Here is a 19,593-nt window from a genome sequence, read left to right as displayed (position 1 = left end):
AGGAAAGAAGGGGAAAGACTAGTTAGTCACCTTTTCAGAATAGAAATCAGCTTCGTTTTCTCCTCTATTTCTGTCTGGTGACATCTCCAACCTGAGAAACCAGGAGAGTGGGTTATATGTAATGAAGGTAGAAGCATAGGTATAATAAAGGAGTCCCCTTACGGGAAACCCTTGGGGTCTTAGACTCTGAAAGACCCAAGAATTAGTAGATGAGGTCAAATGGTCAATGATATTAACATGTGTATGTTGCTTCTTGTAAAGTACTTTCACATGCATTTTATCTCATGTGATGCTCAAAACCACCATGTGAAGCCCAGAGATCAGTGTTGCCTTAGAGAGGGATCTGATCATCCAGGAAGTCAAAGGACTTTTACAAAGTCAGGACACAGAAGTTCTGACTCTTGACATCTCACATGGCCACCTATTGGGAAACACCCATTGCCCAGGTCCATCACTGGTTCATGCCCAGCGATGAGCAGAGCAGGGAATCTGAGCAGTGTCTCAGGCTCTGACTGCCCTCCCACAAGCCTCTCCTCTGAGAACTCTGGTTTCTGAGAGAAACTGTATCTAGCAGTTGACATCCTCAGAGATCAGGGACCTTGGATGTCATGGAAAAGGCAGGAAGGGTCACCCTTGGAGAGTTCAGCTGGGATAGGCAGAACCTTACCTTTCGGTGTTCCACCTTTCCTTCTCCTCTTGGCTCTGCCCTGACGCTGAGAACAAAAAGAAAAGAATGAAGGGCTGGGGCTCATTTCTCTCACTCCTCTCTAGGAAACTCAGATATTCATTACCCATGAATAATATGACTCTATTTTAATTAATAGAACTTTATGTTCCTTCCTTTTATCAATTTTAAAGGCTTAAAATGCTTTCGATTTTTTTCTTCTTTGACAAACTCAAAGAAGGACTTTTGTCTATGAGATCCACACTTGATATTCTCAGTCAGAAGTCATCTGCCCAAGGAGGGCATAGCATCTGAGGCCAACAGTCACGTCCATGTCCCTCAGATGGGACCCTGTATCCTGGAGCTCAGGCTCCAGCCTCTGCTCAGAGGCTCAGCATTGCTGCTCTGATCAGCCCAGCACAAAGGAAGGCTTTGTCGAGTGATGCCTGACGTGAGAATGTACTCATGATCAAGCATTAGGGAACTCTGTTCTCCTGCAGAGATCCCACACTCTGTAAGTAACCCAACCTAGGGCCACAAAATTGCTGTTTGGGATTTTATCCTGGAATCTCCAAACACTCAGATGGGCCACAGGCTTCAACTGGAAGCCTTAGTCCTCCCTGAACCCCTAGCCCTGCCTGGCTTCTTTCCCTAGGAGGATGATGTTCTATCCTCTCCTTGAACTTCCCATCTTAGGTGTCTCTCTGAGCCAACCAATCTCATTTTAAAATGTGGGAATAGAAATGGAAACAACAACAAAGAATCTCTGTTGGGGGCTCACCCAGGGCTGCTTACCTTTCGGATGTCTTTGGTTTTACGGAAGGTAGGTGAAAATGGCAAGCTCACCAGGTACCACAGCAACAGAAGAAGCAACACCAACTCGCACAGGACGATGAGGTTTCGGTAAATATCCAAGGATGTTGAGTCACAGCTCAGACATGGGTCAATAACGCTGTTCAAAAATGAGAGAACATTCCATTCTCTGAATCCCATTTCTGAACCGCAAGACTGCCTGAACACACTGAGCACTGAGAGTGCGAGTGCAGTCCCAGGCCTGCATCACAGAGCACTGAAGAGTCACAAAGGGTTTCTGAGTGTGGGGGAGGGGACAACATGGAGAGGGTGTGTCCACAGCCCCTCCCCCACCCACCAGTCCAGCAGACCTTTCCGCCCCTGCTGGGCCTTCCAGGTCCCTCTGCCCTACCCTGCCATCCTATTTTCCAACTCCATCCTTTCATGGTTTCATATATTTACAGTAATGAAATTTTCTGCTTGTCCCATCTGTAACCCAGATACTACCTGGGTCCCCTTTACTGTTTGATAGAAACTTGACTTGGGTCTCACCAACTCCACTGCCTTAAGTGTCTGAAATACTGTCTGGAATTTTTGCTTGTACCCACACATTTATACTCAGGATCATATACGTCCTTAAATCCATCTTTCCTATAGAATCTTTTCACTACACAAACCCAGTTATAAAGAACTTAAAAGTTCTTTTATCCTGTTTTCTAAATGTTGAATAGGGAATTTTGCTTTGTGTTGCAGTCAGCCATTACCATCTTCAGTCAGAGGGGCTGACTCAAATAATTAAAATGAATAATTCATTATTCAACATTCACAAAACTAAAGTTACTATAAAATAAATGTAAATAATTAAACTTAAACGAGATCTTGAGGATAAGTCCGTAGCACTTATTTTTCTGAAGTCAGTGAAACTTAAACTGCATAAAGACTTTTAGGACATGCGACACAGACACACACACACACACACACACACACACACACACACACACACACACACACACCTTTGACAAACCAATCTGGTATTTTCAAATCTACGAATAAAGTGTTTTCTCATTTTATTCCAATCTTCCATCTTTCGTTTTGACCCTACTTCTTCTTACGCTACCTAAAATACAGACAGGCCCTGCACTCTACATCAATTTTCTAACATGTGCACAAATCCCTGACCTCGTCAGTTTGGGCTGCCATAACAAGACACCATAGACTGGGTGCTTAAACAACAAACACTTATTTCTCATAGTTCTGGAGGCTGGGAAGTCCGAAATGAAGGCAACAGCAGATTCTGTGTCTGGTGAGACCTACTTCCTGGTTCGTAAACAGCTGTCTTCTCCCAGCAACCCTGCAGAAAAAGTGGGTGAGAGAGCTCTGTGAGGTCTCTTCTATAAGAGCACTAATTCCATTCATGAAGGCTCCACCGTTAGGACCTAATCACCTCCCAAAGGCCCCATCTCCTAATACTATGATATCATATTGGGCTTAGGGTTTCAACATATGAGTTTGGTGGGACACAAATATTCTGTCCATAACACTACCCAAAGGCTGTGCTAAGTCCTCTGGTGGCAGGGTGGGACCTAGGAATGTCAAAGCCTTAGAGAACAATCAAGTCTTGAGCAGCCTTACCTGATTATCCTTGTGGGCCCTGTAAATCTTTTCTTAAGTGTGCCTTGCCACAAAGGTTGAGAAGCTCTATATAATCATCCCCATAAATGTTTGAAAATCAACTACCTGTCGTGCTTTTTTTCAGGCTCCTCTTGTCAGGTTTAAATAATCCCAGTATTTCCCTCCCCTCTTCCTACATCTTCCTTTCTAAACTCTTTACCTTCATGATAGCTGTTCTCTGAACTGTCTCCTAATTTCTCATGTCTTTCTTAAACTGTGATGCCCTCTATTTGACACCCATGGCCTAGCACAGTTACTCGATCTCCTGTGAAAGGGTTAGACAGCCTTCAAACCCACAGAGTCTTCTTTCAATTATGCAGGAACAGGTAAGCTACACTGAGGATAAAATCTGCCAAGAGGCACCACTTCCTCCTGACCTTGATATGCAGCCTCAGCCAAGTTTTCATTTAATAAATATTTACTGCTGGAAACTAGGAGACACAAGTACCTGTAAGTCACAGCCTCTGTCCTTAAGGACCTCATGGTGCAGTTTTCGGGGAAAGCCCTACACAGGTCAAGAGTTACATAACGGCACAGGAGAGGTCCCCCATGGCATTTGTGAATTGGCAAGTGATCTCTGGAACAGATCAGAGAAGGGACAGATGCTATGGGTGATAACTGCTCAGACATTTTATGCTCCTTAGGAAGGTATCCCTGCATGCCTCTCCAATTTTCTGATACAAATGAACGATTCTTGGAGAAGATGGTTAAAGAAGAGCTTTTCTCTTTTAAAAGGGCACATGTTGGCTAGATATCCTTACATACATGTGTGTGCCTTGAGTGTAAAACTTACAAGAAGTGTCAATAAAAAGGCTTTTCCCAAAATGTTAATAAGATTCCTTTTCAGAACGTGGTAGAGCTCCTTCAAAATTTAAAGAAACAAAGGACTAAATGTATGGCACATTTTTTCCTTTTTTTTTTTTTTTTTTTGCTTTTTGTACCAGCCACAAATAAACTCCATTGGTATTTAGTAGGAGAAGTTCACAGCACTTATCCTTCCTAGACTAACATCAATTATAAATTTATTTGTCTAATTTGTAAAACATTTTGCTTTCAGCGATCTCAGTGGATTTTCACAAACATCCTGTGATGTAAACAGTACAGGTATTATTGTGCCCATTTTATCAGTGAATAAAACTGAAGCTCAGAGACTGGAAGAAACTTCCTTAGATCGTTCAGCAAGTAAGTAGTAGAGCCCTGACTACTAAATTCCCCACATTCTCAATGCTACTATTTTAAACAATATAAATAAGTGACTTCTTAAAAAGTATGCCCTGGTACTAAAATTAAAGTGGTTATGTGATTGAGAATATTCACTTTATCCATTAAATGATGCCAAATTTGGGAAGTAAAGAAAAGCTATTTTTGGCATCCTATCACCTCTTAGGTACCTTTTCCTTATCATTCTTAGCACCAGTATCTTGATGAGTTTTCTCCATTGCCCTCTTAAAACCTACTTTCAAGAACTCTATTACATATGACTCTCAGTAAGGTATAAATGAATAATAAAAGTTTAAAATGTCATCCCTCCCAGGAACACATTTCACACATTTTACATATGTCTAACCCCAAAGCCTTGTAATAAAGCTCTCACCTGAGCATGTCAGGCAGCCATCCTGAGGTGGCAGTGGTGGCTTTCAGTAGAATGAGATCTTCTCCTCTCCCCCCAATGACATCTTCCCAGTTGACCTTCGTCACCACACAGAAGTCTGGTCCCAGATTTCAGCGTGCACATGGTTAGATTATCCCCAAGGAAGAGTATTTTCCAACAGCTCTACTAGAATAGTACGCTGCCTATTGGAGGAGACTCAGTAGGGATAAGTCGTTTGTCTAGGATTGTCACATGTCCTCAGTGCTCTCGCTCACATCCTGGCCACGGTCCCAAGGATGAGCCACGTAGAGGGAGCTTTTTTTAGGTTACCAAAAAGCCTGAAGAACAACAGATTCTAGAGCAGAATCCTTTAAAACTGCACTTAACACTGGCGCTTTAAGATGTTCTTCATTCATACACACACCACACTTTCAACTGAACTCTACCATGTAGTATTTCTAGTAGAAATATCAAGAAAATAAGGCATTGCCTCTGCCCTCAGGCAGGTCATAGTTCAGTAAGGCCTGCAAACAACTATAATAAAGTGATACGAACTATAAAAGAAGTAGGAATAAGAACACAATGAAAATACAGATAAAGGAGCAATTAATTCTTCCGCCAGGAGGGAGACGAGAGATACGCAGGGCAACTTTCAGACGTGGTGCCCACTGAGATGGGCCTTGTGAGGTCACCCCTCCTCCTCTCCATCCTTGCCCTGGCCCTCTTCCTGTTCTTCACCCCCTTCCTCCTCATCCTCCTTTGCTTCTTTCTTTAGACTTTAATTTTTAGAGCAGTTTAAGGTTCACAGCAAAACTGAGCAGAAAACACAGAGCTCCCATATGCCATCTGACCCCCCAACACCCCTCCACACACACACACAACCTCTCCCACTATCAACATCCAGCACCAGGACTTCCCTGGTGGCTCAGTGGTTATGCCTGCCAATGCAGGGGACATGGGTTTGATCCCTGGTCCAGGAAGACCCTACATGCCATGGAGCAGCTAAGCCTGTGCACCACAACTACTGAGGCAGTGCTCTAGAGCCTGTGAGCCACAACTACTGAGCCCACAAGCCACAACTACTGAAGCCCACATACCTAGAACCCATGCTCTGCAACAAGAGAAGCCACTGCAATGAGAAGCCCATGCACCGCAATGAAGGGTAGCCCCCACTCACTGCAACTAGAGAAAGCCTGCGCGCAGCAAAGACGACCCAACACAGAGGGGAGGGGAGGGGAGGGGAGGGGAGGGGAGGGGAGAGGAAGGGAGGGAGGGAGAAAATAAAAAAAAAAAAATCCAGCACCAGAGTGGGACATTTGTTACAATCATACCTACATTGACACAGCATTATCACCCAGAGCCCATAGTTTACATGAGTTTAGACAAGTGTATAGTGGCATGTATCTACCATTGTAGTATCATACAGAGCAGTTTCACTGCCCTGAAAATCCTCTGTGCTCTGCCTCTTCACCGCATCCTCCACCCTAACCCCTGGCAACCACCAATCATTTTTACTGTCTCCTGTGTTTTGCCTTTTCCAGAATGTCATATAGTTGAAGTCATACAGTGTGTATGTTGTAGCCTTTTCAGATTGGCTTCTTTCACTTAGTAATATGCATTTAAGTTTCCTGCATGTATTTTCATGGCTTAATAGCTCATTTTTTTCAGTGCTGAATGAATACTATTCAGTTGTCTGGATGTACCACAGTTTATTTACCCATTCACCTTAGACATCTTGTTGCTTCCCAGTTTTGGCACTTATGAATAAAGCTCCTATAAACTTTTTAAAAAAAAAAACATGTTGTTGAGGCATAATTCACATACCACATAATTCACCCATTAAAAGTGTACAGTTAAATGACTTTTAGTATATTCACAATGTTGTACATCCATCACTACGATCAATTTGAGAACATTTTCATCACTCTAGCCTTCACCCTTCAATCTCATCACTCTCCCCAGCCCTAGGTTACCACTAATCTACTTTCTCTATAGATTTGTCAATTCCAGACATTCATATAAATGGAATTATACAATATGTGGCCTTTCATATCTGGCTTCTTTCACTGAGCATAATGTTTTCAAGGTCAGTCCATGTTGTAACAGGTATCAGTACTTCACTTCTTTTCATGGCAAGTAATATTTCATTTTATGGATATACCACATTTTGTTTATACACTGATCAGTTGTTGAACATTTGGTTTGTTTCCACTTTCAGCTATTATGAATAAAGCTGCTATGAACATCTGTGTACACATTTTGGTGCAGACATATGTTTTCATTTCTTGCTTATTCATTTTTGCAATAACTTAAAGTCACACTTTGTCTAAGTTTGTTGTTTTCTGAGATTTTGGTAATATAACCATACCAGACTCCCTATGAAATGAAAGCTTTGGAGTCTAAATGCAGTTTTTGTCAAATGTCTGGGTGCATCAATTTGCCCTCCTGCCAACACTCTCAAAATTAGCCCTTGAGTCAGCAGGAATTATGGTGATGCATAATGCTTAACATTTAAAAGTAATGAACACCTTATGTTCTCAAGTTCCTATTCTTAGAAAATCAGAAGAGGGTGTGGGAAGAGAAAGTGCAATCCAGCCCAAGTGAACATGAGCAAACCTATAACATGTATAAAAGTGCATGTCTGGTCACACTAAAGCACTGGGCATGTGCCTGAGGATGAGAGTAGCAAAAAAAATGAGGCTGAAAAAGAAGGGGACTCAACTGCGAATGACTTTGAATGACAATTTAAGAAGCCTGAACTCGGGACCAAGGCAGTGGGAAGCTAAGGTTTTCATAACCAGAAGAATGGCATTCCCAGATCTCTGTTTTGGGAAGATGACTGGCAAGGTGACTGAGAGTTAGGGGAAAACATGCAAATTATATCACATAGGACTTTTTCTCTTGCAGATGATAGAAAACCTAATGAATTCTAGCTTGAGCAAAAATTTTAATTTATTGGCTTCTATTTCTCTACAACACAGGAGCAGATTCAGCTTCTGACTTGCTACCTCTTGGTTCTGCTTTCTTGGTGTTGACTCATTCTCAAGCCACTTCTCTTATAGTCCCAAGATGGCATCCACCCAGGAAAAACAGAATTGTTGTCCCAGTTTCTCAACCAAAGTCCCAACATTCAAGTGACTGGGACCAGCTCAGGTCATAAGAACACCCATGAAATAATTACTAGGAACCAGAGAATACTACTGGCCTAGTCTAGGTCAGTGCTACTCAAATTGTGGTCCGTGGGCCAATGCCTGTTTCCACATTTTTGTTACCATCTGCAACAAGATAAGTATAGACAATGGAATATTACTCAGCCATAAAAAGAAACGAAATTGAGCTATTTGTAATGAGGTGGATAGACCTAGAGTCTGTCATACAGAGTGAAGTAAGTCAGAAAGAGAAAAACAAATACCATATGCTAACACATATATATGGAATCTAAACAAACAAACAAAAATGGTTCTGAAGAACCTAGGGGCAGGACAGGAATAAAGACACAGAGAATGGACTTGAGGACACGGGGAGGGGGAAGGGTAAGCTGGGACGAAGTGAGAGAGTGGCATGGACCAAATGTAAAATAGATAGCTAGTGGGAAGCAGCTGCATAGCACAGGGAGATCAGCTCGGTGCTTTGTGTCCACCTAGAGGGTTGGGATAGGGAGGGTGGGAGGGAGACGCACGAGGGAGGAGATATGGGGATATATGTATATGTATAGCTGATTCACTTTGTTATACAGCAGAAACTAACACACCATTGTAAAGCAATTATACTCCAATAAAGATGTTAAAAAAAAAAAGGTAAGTATAGAAACTGAGGATGGTTAGAAACTTGTTCTGCAATTTGAGAGAGTAATTAAATTTAATAATAAAAACTGAGGCTTATATTTTGTATGTCATAGTTCATCTGTCATTTTTCCAGTGATTCATTTTTACCAGATTTTATACAAGTACCAGTCCACAGTGGATGGGGGTGTGGGAGATGAAGCAAACTGGTCCTTCACCACAGATAGTCTGAGAAACCGTGGTCTCATATACATGGTCCACTGTGAAGCTTGCGGGTGAATCAACATTCTGGAAGCACACAGGGAGACTTTGGGGAGCTCTTTCCCCCTCGCCATGAAAGAAGGCAAAAATAAATGTCCACTATAATCGGGATCTTGGTTGGAGAGAGGAAGCACATTCCCAGACTTACTTTAGCTCTCTTATTTTCTCATGCTTTTTTCCACGTTGATCTGCCCTCTTCAAAGTCCCTAGTAAGAACTTACTCTGCATAAGCTTTGGATATGGCCAGTTTAATAGGCTACACATTACATGGGCATTCACCTACCTTGCCCATTAGAACTTTTATTACTAGAATCAAAGCATTTGAATGGCTCTCTTAAGCCATTAAGAGAAAAACAACTTCGAGCTAGACTAACACAAGGTAATTACTAAGCTGAGCCAAATTCCTCTGCCATGCTCTTGGCACTGAGGTACGGAAACTCTACAGCCCTATACGAAGTCTGAAGGAAAAAAATGTTTTATACAAATTTCAGGGGTCTGAGTTTCTCATTAAAAATACATTTTAGAAAGTTGTTTTAAGTTAACTTGCTAGGGCAGTTATAGGGCAAGGAAACGGGTGTAGCAATTTGTCAAATTGCAGCTTTCATCTCTCTTTTAAAATAATATGGAAACAATAAAAACACAATTAAAACTAAAATTAAAAAAGCATAATCTGAAAGAGTGTTTTGATTTTTTTCTAATGAAAGCTCTGCAATTAATGTTTTGCTGGAGAGCAACCTGTGTTTTTAATCTCACAAAGAGCTAATAAATGCTCAGAATTTGAGATGTCTGCTAAAACTCAGAGCTGGAAGTGACCTTGGAGAACCTTCTAGTCTGGCTTTCTCATTTTACAAATTGGAAACTGAGGCCAGAGCAGGTTTATTTATTTTTTCCTTAATCCTTTCTTTCGTGTGTGTGCGTGTGCGTGTTTTCTCTTGGTGTCTGCACATAATTTAGTCACTCAATATAGGACTTTCTTCTTTCCAGTATGAAGACAAGGACTCAACAAACACCAAATTTTATGCAGTACTACCTCGAAATCTGCAATTTTTGCCTAAGTGAACTTCACAAACCATTGAGAGAGTAATGCTTTTTTGTGAAAACCAAATGGAAATACAGCATGTGCCTTCATGCCTTCTGCAATAAAATAAGCTGAATGCAACTTCAATATTCCTTGGTGACCCCAGCTTAGTCTAATAAACAGCTGTGATACTGCAGAGGAGCAGGTGTAGGTGGTCTGGGACATGGACACAAATGTGCATTGTCTCCAGCAGTGCCCCACAAACCTGCTATCATTTTAAAAATCCATCACCTGTATTTTAGGAGCTTCCCTCTTTTTCATAAAAACACAATTGTTGGTCAAATATACATACGCAGTGCAAAACTGACCTATGACAGAACTGCCTTTAGCAGGTCACAGGGCTACCCTAAAGAGTTAATGTAGTTTGGATCACTTGTATCCCCTCAGGGGATGAAGGAACGACAGGAAGGAAATGGAATATAACAAATAATATAAGATTTGGTGGGTACTTAATATGTTCCCCAAACTTTCATTCATTTCATTTCTTAACTGTCTTGTGAGAGAAGAAATATTTCTCTCACTTCACAGATAACAAGACTGAGCCCCAGAAAGATTAAATAACTTGCCCAAGGCCATAAGAGCTAAAAAGTGAAAAAGTAAGGATTTGAACCAAGCTTGCTTTTGTCCCAGACGTGCTTCTTCAATCCACACAATACTGTCTCAGAGAGTAGAGTCACTGGGTCTTGACCACTGACTTCATTTTAACAGGCCAGGAGCTATATTTTGCTGTATAATAAACCACCCCAAAAATGAGTGGCTTAAAACAATGAACATTTTATTTGCTCATAATTCTGCAGTCTGGGTTGGGCTTGGCTGGGTGATCCTTCTGTTGATCTTACTGATGGCTACTCACGTGGATTCATCCAGCTGGCAGGTCAGCAGGGGCCTGGGCTTGACTGAGATACTGGGATGGCCAGGCTTGTCTCTCAGGGCCTCTCCCTCCTATGTGGCTTTTCTGACAGCCTGTCTACATAGCTCTAGCAGGCTAACAGAATTCTTATAAAGCAGATCATGGCTCTGAACAGAACAAAAGGAGAACTTCTTAAGGCTTAGAACAAGAACTAATAGAGCATCACTCTGCCACTTCCAGTTAATTAAAATAAGTCACACTCCCAACTCAGGTTCTAAGAAAGAGGACTACACAGAGGCAAATACTGGGAGATCACGGGGGGCCAACAATGTAACAGTGGTCGCTATACTCTTCTTGAACTGTGGCACAATCAACTGTAAAAGTTGCTGTTTCTTCTATACCTTCCCTTTTTCTTATGTCCAGTTTTTCACTCTTTTCCTGTTTGTTTCTCCACTTTCTCCTACCATTTCTTAGCTTTTCTGCATTGTAACTGGCCTTCCCTAGGCAGCCACAAATAAAGGATGCCTCTCCTTCAGAGCAGTGAACTGACCAATCGCATCTTGTCAACCCTATTCTTCAGGTCATCAGTCTTTGCAGCTGAAGTGTTCTACTGACAGAGGTTTCTTTGTCTAGGTTGTTGTTTCATTTTGCTTTGCTTTATAAACTGGGTTCAAAGCTGGAAGTCTAATTTAAAGGAAATAGGACATTACTGCCTCAAGAAGCAACTTAAGTGAGTACATTTAAAACCTTCACCCTTATAAATAAAATTTAGAATCTATGATACTCCTCTTCAGTTTTACCTGCAAGAAGGCAAGATGTCCAGTTCAATGGCCAAGGCAACAAATCAATGCTTATCATGTTTTACATGCTTTAAATTCCTTTAGCAGTCATTCACCAGGACAGAGAAGGAAGAGAGGCCTGTAGGAATCAGATAATTTCCAGCATTACAATTCTAGTTCACAGCAGGTTGCTTCTTACACACAGCTAAAATGAGATCAGATTAAATTTCCATTGGATCATTCAACCTGTCTGATCACTGCTTTCTGCTGTCAGGAGAGTTTCAAGAGTACTAAGAATTAGGGCCAGGAGACTTGCTGTACAGATACCACAAGCATGAAGAGGGCAAAGGAAGTAAGAGAAAAAAATTGTAAACACCCAAGGTGAAAATTCTTGCAGAAGGGGATCATGGGTTTCCATTGGAAATACTGAGGAATTAAAATGAAAGTTAAAATAAAAGTTGAAATGTCAATTACCCTTCAAGTGTTTCCAAATCCGTTCACTGACAATGTTTATCATTGTGTCTTTTATTCTGCTCCCTGAGGCCAGTCACTGGATCCTTGATTGTTGGATTACGTCTCCACCAGACATTTAGGTGCCAACATGAAAGGGGATTACAGTTAACTTGGCTATGAATTGCTCAAGTGAAGGTGGCAACTGAGATAAAATGTCTTTGTTACTATTTTAGACTAATTCATTGACTCTAATCTGCGTTCTGTCGTCACAAACATCAAAAGTTGATGGAAAATGGGTGTAAATTCATACATAAATGAATAATACACAAACTCATTACAACCCTCATAATGATATACAAAAGTCCAATAAATATTCCAAGAAGTCCAATAAATATTATATGAAAATTTGGAGAATCTGACTAGATTCTGATGTTCTCAGGAAGAAAAAATTGGTAAGTTTATCAAAGAAATTTTTGAATGAAGTATATGAATGGGTCTAGCCACACTAGATATTTAAATACAGCATAAAGCTGAGCTGAAAGGAGTGGTGCCCACCAGCACCAGTGTCCATATGGTGGGGAGAGCTCCAAGGGTGGCTGCCGCCAGTTGACTCTGTCCCCAGGGTGAGCTGCAGTCGTCACCATCCCTCACCCCATGCCTCTCTGGGAAACTCTCCAAGACCAGTAAGCATGTTTTTGTGAGAAGTCTCTTTTAAAACTGCTTTTGCTATATCCCATAAATTTTGGCATCAACATGTCTCATGGTCTCTGCCTGAAGGACAGGGCCTGGATCTGACCCCATCTCTTCATCACAACCTCCACTTCTCCCCCTGGACCAGCCTTCACCACCCTCAGCCTCAAGTCACCTGTCATGGTCTCCCACACGAGCGCCACGTTTTTTACCCTTTTGCTCACATGTTAGCTTCTGCCCTTTTATATGGAAAATAAACTCTCTATGGTGAAAAAAAATAAGGCTATGATAATTAAAATAAGACACTAGAGAAAGAAGAAAAAATATAAAGATATAGAACACACACTAGACAGTCCAGAATTGATTTTTTTCCATACAAGAATTTGATAGAAAACAAAAGTGACATCACCAGAAAGGAAGAACTATTCATTAACTTGTGCAGGAATAACTGGGTAGGAATTTAAGGAAAATAAAATTAATTTAGACCCATCTTTCATAGTGTATGACAAAATAAATCCCAGATATATTAAAAAGTTAAATATTTTTAAAACATCCTTTTCCAAATGCCCACTCAAACAAGGTATTAGATCTGTGAATTTAAAACCAAGGATGACTTCCTAAGCTTAAAATCTTTTAAGAAATCATAAGACAGGGCTTCCCTGGTGGCGCAGTGGTTGAGAGTCCGCCTGCCGATGCAGGGGACAAGGGTTCGTGCCCCGGTCCGGGAGGATCCCACGTGCCGCGGAGCGGCTGGGCCCGTGAGCCATGGCCGCTGAGCCTGCGCGTCCGGAGCCTGTGCTCCGCAACGGGAGAGGCCACAACAGTGAGAGGCCCGCGTACCACAAAAAAAAAAAAAAAAAAAATTTTGTTTATCTTTGGCTGCGTTGGGTCTCCATTGCTGAGTGTGGGCTTTTCTCTAGTTTCGGCGAGTGGGGGCTACTCTTCATTGTGGTACACGGGCTTCTCATTGTGGTGGCTTCTCTTGTTGCAGAGCACAGGCTCTAGGCGTGCAGGCTTCAGTAGTTGCAGCACGTGGGCTCAGTAGTTGTGGCTCACAGGCTCTAGAGCGCAGGCTCAGTAGCTGTGCTGCAGGGGCTTAGCTGCTCTGCGGCATGTGGGATTATCCTGTACCAGGGCTTGAACCCGTGTGCCCTGCATTGGCAGGCAGATTTTTAACCACTGTGCCACAAGGGAAGTCCCCACATTTATTATTTGTTGATGAATTTTTTTTCTATATGTGGCCTTTGTTCAGGGCAACAGAATTAATATTCCTAAAACCCCGTTTCCTTATGACATTTCCTTGCAGGAGTATAGCAATTCTCTGTTGTTTACCATTCTCTAATGTCAGTCATTTCAGTACAACCTTCACATACTCACCATATCCATAGGCCATCTCTACCCAATATTTATTTAATAATTTTCGTTAAATCAACTCTGTTTTACTTAAATACATTTACCTTTGTTCCAACCAATAATTTCTATGAAATCAGAAGTTTTATGTAAATGAGATTTAAATGTATAATACAAATTTAAAAACACAAATACGTCTACCATTGAAAATTACCTATGCTGACTGTGATGATTAATTTTAATGTCAACTTGGCTAGGGTATGGTGTCCCACTGTTTGCCAAACATCAGTCAATGTTACAGTTATAGTGGTTTTTTAAGATGTGATTACCATTTAAATCAGAAGACTCTGAGTAAAGCTGATGGCTTTCCATAATGTGTGTGGGCCACATCCAATCAGTTGAAAGACTTGAGATAAAAGACTGAGGTCCTCCAAATAAGAAGGAATTCGGCCTCCAGACTGCCTTCAGATTCAAGACTTCAACATCAACTCCTGCCGGAATTTCTAGTCTGCTGGCCTGCACTGCAGTTTTTGAACTTGCCAGCTTCCACAATCACATGAGCTAATTCTTTAAAATAAATCCTCACCCCATCTGTCTGTCTGTGTGTGTGTGTGTGTGTGTGTGTGTGTGTGTGTGTATACACTCGTACACTCTATCCTATTGGTTCTATTTCTCTGGAGAACCTTGGCCATCCTTTGGGAACACTGACTTTACAAATCACATTCAAGAGTCTTGGCCTGTATGCCAATGTCCACCTAAATCTGGCTTCTCCTTCCTGTTCCAAATTCATTTCATGTGACTTTCCACTGCACACTCTGCTTTACTCCATCTGGTCACCTCACACCTTTGTTTGCACTCTGTACTCTGCTGAGAATGCTTTGGTTTGGCAGGCCTCCCCAGTTACTACCTTCAAGGCCTGGATCAATTACCACATGGGGAGCTAAGGAAGAAATCAGATTCTCACATTCTGACATATATAAAACCAACTTTGGAAAATACGTTTCCATCTCATATGCCAATTCTGACTAAGTGGTGGTAGCTTCTTGGAACATGTTAAGGAGGATTCTGAGGCTCTCTGAAAGAACACAGTGATCTGTTAGTGATATCTAACAGCAGAAGTGTGAGAAGGGGTCAGACTGGTAATAAACTTATTTGCTCTCTGGCGTGATTATTAAGCAAACTAACCAGAAGTATTTTCCTGAGCCCTTTCCAATGCCTACTCAAACAAGATATCAGATCTATGAACTTTTTTAAAAAACTAATATACTTTCTAGTCATTTCCCTGATTTACCTATATAGGGACGTCAACCAAGAGCATTCAAACAAAGGGAGAAAGAGAACAGAGAGCAACCTACATTTGCTTCCCCAAAACCTGCTTTTTCGCATAATACCAAACATCAAAACAGAATCTACCTACTGGAATGAGTGAGTGGGGAATACAAATATCCCCAGCATGCCCACTTAGCTTTTCCGTGGCCAAGCTGCCCAGCACCTGACACTGGGACATCCTTATAAATATTTAGGGAAATCACTAGGTACGAAAATTCTCTTGGGGCTGAAAAGTTGCATTGGTCCTTTCCTCACATCCCTGCCTTCCCATCCCTGGATTGCTAGAATAAGAAAAGAAGCAACCCTTTGCAGCACACCAAGATCTGAGTTTGCCTGATTGATATAGATTTTCCTGAAAATCAACCTAAAATTGTCCTGATAGGAAATCATCCTATGCCTGGTTTTCAATAGTTCTTTCCCATATTCTTTAAGATTGGGAGTAGCGGGGTGGCATGAGTATTTATACAGGTGGATTAGGTTACTTTCATTTATGCTGAATTTGAGCACTTCCTTCCATCACAACAATGTGACAGGCACTGAAGAGACAAAGAAAAATCATATTTGGTTTGTGCTTTCAAGGAGCTCGTAGCTTAATGACAGTCAAAGAACATAGAGAAACATATCTTAGACCAGGGTCGGCAAACTTTGTTTTATGGAAGACCAGATAGTGAATGTTTTCAGCTCTGTGGGCCATATATTTTCTGTTGCAACTACTCAACTCTGCTGTTGAAGCACAAAAGCAGCATAGACAATACTTAAATAGATGGGTGTGGCTATGTTCTAATAAAAACGTATTTACAGGAAAAGGCTACTGGTCAGGTGTGGCCTCTAATTTGCTGATCCCTGACTTAGACTCTACTAGATGTCTTACCTGAGATGAGCACCTCTCAGAGGAAGAGTTTAAAAAAAAAAAAACGGGGGTGGGGGTGGGGATCAGTCTTCGGTTAGTGTGGTCACTTGAATAATCAGAACCTTATCCCTTGGTGGTAATTTTTTAATTTATTGAAACTCTCACGGGACTTCCCTGGTGGTGCAGTGGTTAAGAATCCACCTGCCAACGCAGGAGACACGGGTTCAAGCCCTGGTCCGGGATGATCCCACATGCTGCAGAGCAACTAAGCCCGTGTGCCACAACTACGGAGCCTGCGATCTAGAGCCCGTGAGCCACAACTGCTGAGCCCATGGGCTGCAACTACTGAAGCTCGCATGCCCTAGAGCCCATGCTCCTCAACAAGAGAAGCCACTGCAATGAGCAGCCCACGCACCATAACGAAGAGTAGCTCCCGCTCAACACAACTTGAGAAAGCCCGCACACAGCAACGAAGACCCAACACAGCCAAAAATAAATAAATAAATATATTTTTAAAAATAGAAATAAAAAAATAAAACTCTCAGTAAGATCTATGGCATTTCTTATGAATATGTGAGGAAATAAAGCAGTTATATTGAATAATAGAATGATTTTATTCATTTTAAAATATTTTTAATACAAGATTTTCTGTAGTCATAATTCATTCAATGAGGAACAACTGCTAAATATGAAAATGATGTTGTAGAAATCTACAGGGCAGAGTGGAGAAAGCCCTAGAGGGAAATAAGAAGAGTCTTACAGAACGTGTTCAGTGGAAATGTGCCCCTGTCATGCACAGAGTTCCTAATTTTTCAAATCATCATGAAATATTCTGGAAAACCCATCCTCACCCCAAAATCTCAACAAAGTCTCTCTTTTTTTTTTAATTATTTTTTTAACATCTTTATTGGGTATAATTGCTTTACAATGGTGTGTTAGTTTCTGCTTTATAACAAAGTGAATCAGCTATACATATACATATATCCCCACATCTCCTCCCTCTTGCAACTCCCTCCCACCCTCCCTATCCCACCCCTCTAGGTGGTCACAAAGCACCGAGCTGATCTCCCAGTGCTATGTGACTGCTTTCCACTAGCTATCTATTTTACATTTGGTAGTGTATATATGTCCATGCCACTCTCTCACTTCATCCCAGCTTAGCCCTCCCACTCCCTTTGTCCTCAAGTCCATTCTGTACATCTGCATCTTTATTCCTGTCCTGCCCCTAGGTTCTTCAGAACTTTTTTTTTTTTTACATTCCATATATATGTGTTAACATATGGTATTTGTTTTTCTCTTTCTGACTTACTTCACTCTCTATGACAGACTCTAGGTCCATCCACCTCACTATAAATAACTCATTTCTTTTTATGGCTGAGTAATATTCCATTGTACGTATGTGCCACATCTTCTTTATCCTTTCATCTGTCGATGGACACTTAGGTTGCTTCCATGTCCTAGCTATTGTAAATACAGATGCAATGAACATTGTAGTACATGACTCTCGGACCAGGGCTCGAACCCATGTCCTCTGCATTGGCAGGCGGATTCTTAACCACTGTGCCACCAGGGAAGCCCCCTGAACCACTTCTAATGCGAAGCTTTTGCCCATCTTGGGGATCCAGCTGGGTAACTGCCTCGAACCTTGGAACTCATTGAAAAGCAATACAGTGGAATCTGGGTTGTTTATACAATTTCCTTCATGGTTTTAGCTAAATAATTTCATATCTCTATGCCTCAGTTTCCTCACCTTCAATTCATCATAAATGCTGTCTTTTAAGCCTGTATCATATAGTACTATAAAAAGAAAAGATGGTTTTAAGAGTTTGCTTGACAGGATATCAAAATTACATGTTGGCATCAAATCAAATTTAAATGGAAGCCTTATGTTTCAGTGGGAAAATATGTAAAATCTGTTGTTTTTCTCATTTATAAATCAAATTAAATGAAGCTAAATTTACAATAGGCACCCTATCTGAGGCAATAGAAAACTGCCGTGAGGGGGAAAATTTTGTTCAAAAGCAGAACACCTGAGAGGTAAATACTACTATGTCTATATTTTATCTTTCTTTCCTAATGACATTTGAATGTAAAATAAGATGTTCTTAATAAAAGATAACTTTTGAAGACACAAAGTTGAAGGTGACCAATTAGAGTAGTGAGGGCAGAGGGCAAATAACAGTGGTTAAAGATTAAATGGGAAGTGAAGAGCATGTAACATTGTTATAGATGGGAAGAGAAAGAGAAGTAGCTGGGGGCAAAACAGGACTGCTACTTTGTTTTCAGATAATATAATCATGGCTGCCTTACAGTTTTCAGCTTTTTAAAATGAGGATTACGGGCTGATCATTCAAGAAATGTAATGTATGTTTTCAGATACATTAAAACATATGTATATTTAATTTTAATTTTTAAAAAACTTTTATTGGAGCATAGTTGATTTACAATGTTGTGTTAGTTTCAGGTGTACAGCAAAGTGATTCAGTTATCATATACATATATGCATTCTTTTTCAGATTCTTTTCCCATAAAGGTTGTTACAGAATACTGAGTAGAGTTCCCTGTAGGGAACTTGTTGGTTATCTATTTTTTTGTTTGTTTGTTTTTTGTGGGTTTTTTTGTGGTACGCGGGCCTCTCACTGCTGTGGCCTCTCCCGTCGCGGAGCACAGGCTCCGGATGCACAGGCTCAGCGGCCATGGCTCACGGGCGCAGCCGCTCCACGGCATGTGGGATCTTCCCGGACCAGGGCACGAACCCGTGTCCCCTGCATCAGCAGGCGGACTCTCAACCGCTGTGCCACCAGGGAAGCCCTGGTTATCTATTTTATATATAGTAGTGCGTGTATGTTAATCCCAAGTTCCTAATTTGTCCCTCCTCTCCATGTTTCCCCTTTGGTAACCATAAGTTTGTTTTTGAAATTTGTGAGTCTTTTTCTGTTTTGTCAATAAGTTTATTTATATCATTTTAAATTAGATTCCACATATAAGGGATATATGATATTTGTCTTTATCTGATTTACTTAGTTTGATAATCTCTAGGTCCATACATGTTGCTGCAAATGGCATTATTTTGTTCTTTTTTTATGACTGAGTAGTATTCCATTGTATATATGTACTACATCTTCTTTATCCATTCCACTGTTGATGGACATTTAGGTTGCTTCCATGTCTTGGCTATTGTAAATAGTGCTGCAGTAAACACTGGAGTGCGTGTATCTTTTTGAATTATGGTTTTCTCCAGATATATGCCCAGGAGTGGGATTGCTGGATGATGTGGTAGTTCTACTTTTTGTATTTTAAGGAACCTCCACACTGATCTCCACAGTGGCTGTACCAATTTACATTCTCACCAACAGTGCAAGAGGGTTCCCTTTTCTCTACACCCTCTCCAGCATTTATTGTTTGTAGACTTTTTAAAAAAATATTTATTTGGCTGTGCTGAGTTTTAGTTGC

General features: G+C 41.1%; 1 protein-coding gene across 1 annotated transcript in view; it reads right to left on the bottom strand.

Annotated features, from left to right (window-relative positions):
* The window catches only part of LOC307188550 (spermatogenesis-associated protein 31D4-like), a 203,155-nt gene that overhangs the window by 4,562 nt on the left and 179,000 nt on the right, over window positions 1–19,593 (bottom strand). Inside the window, exons 7-9 of the mRNA XM_079925823.1 lie at window positions 1,460–1,616; window positions 668–713; window positions 31–91 (exon numbers count right to left, since the gene is read on the bottom strand). Of these exons, the coding sequence (XP_079781949.1) occupies window positions 31–91; window positions 668–713; window positions 1,460–1,616 (264 nt within the window). The remainder of the gene's footprint in view (window positions 1–30; window positions 92–667; window positions 714–1,459; window positions 1,617–19,593) is intronic.

The sequence above is a fragment of the Stenella coeruleoalba genome (assembly GCF_951394435.1).
Source record: "Stenella coeruleoalba genome assembly, chromosome: 7".
In the NCBI taxonomy this organism is placed as follows: Eukaryota; Metazoa; Chordata; class Mammalia; order Artiodactyla; family Delphinidae; genus Stenella; species Stenella coeruleoalba.
Note: the sequence above shows the minus strand (reverse complement) of the source record. Positions and strands in the feature narration are given on the sequence as shown.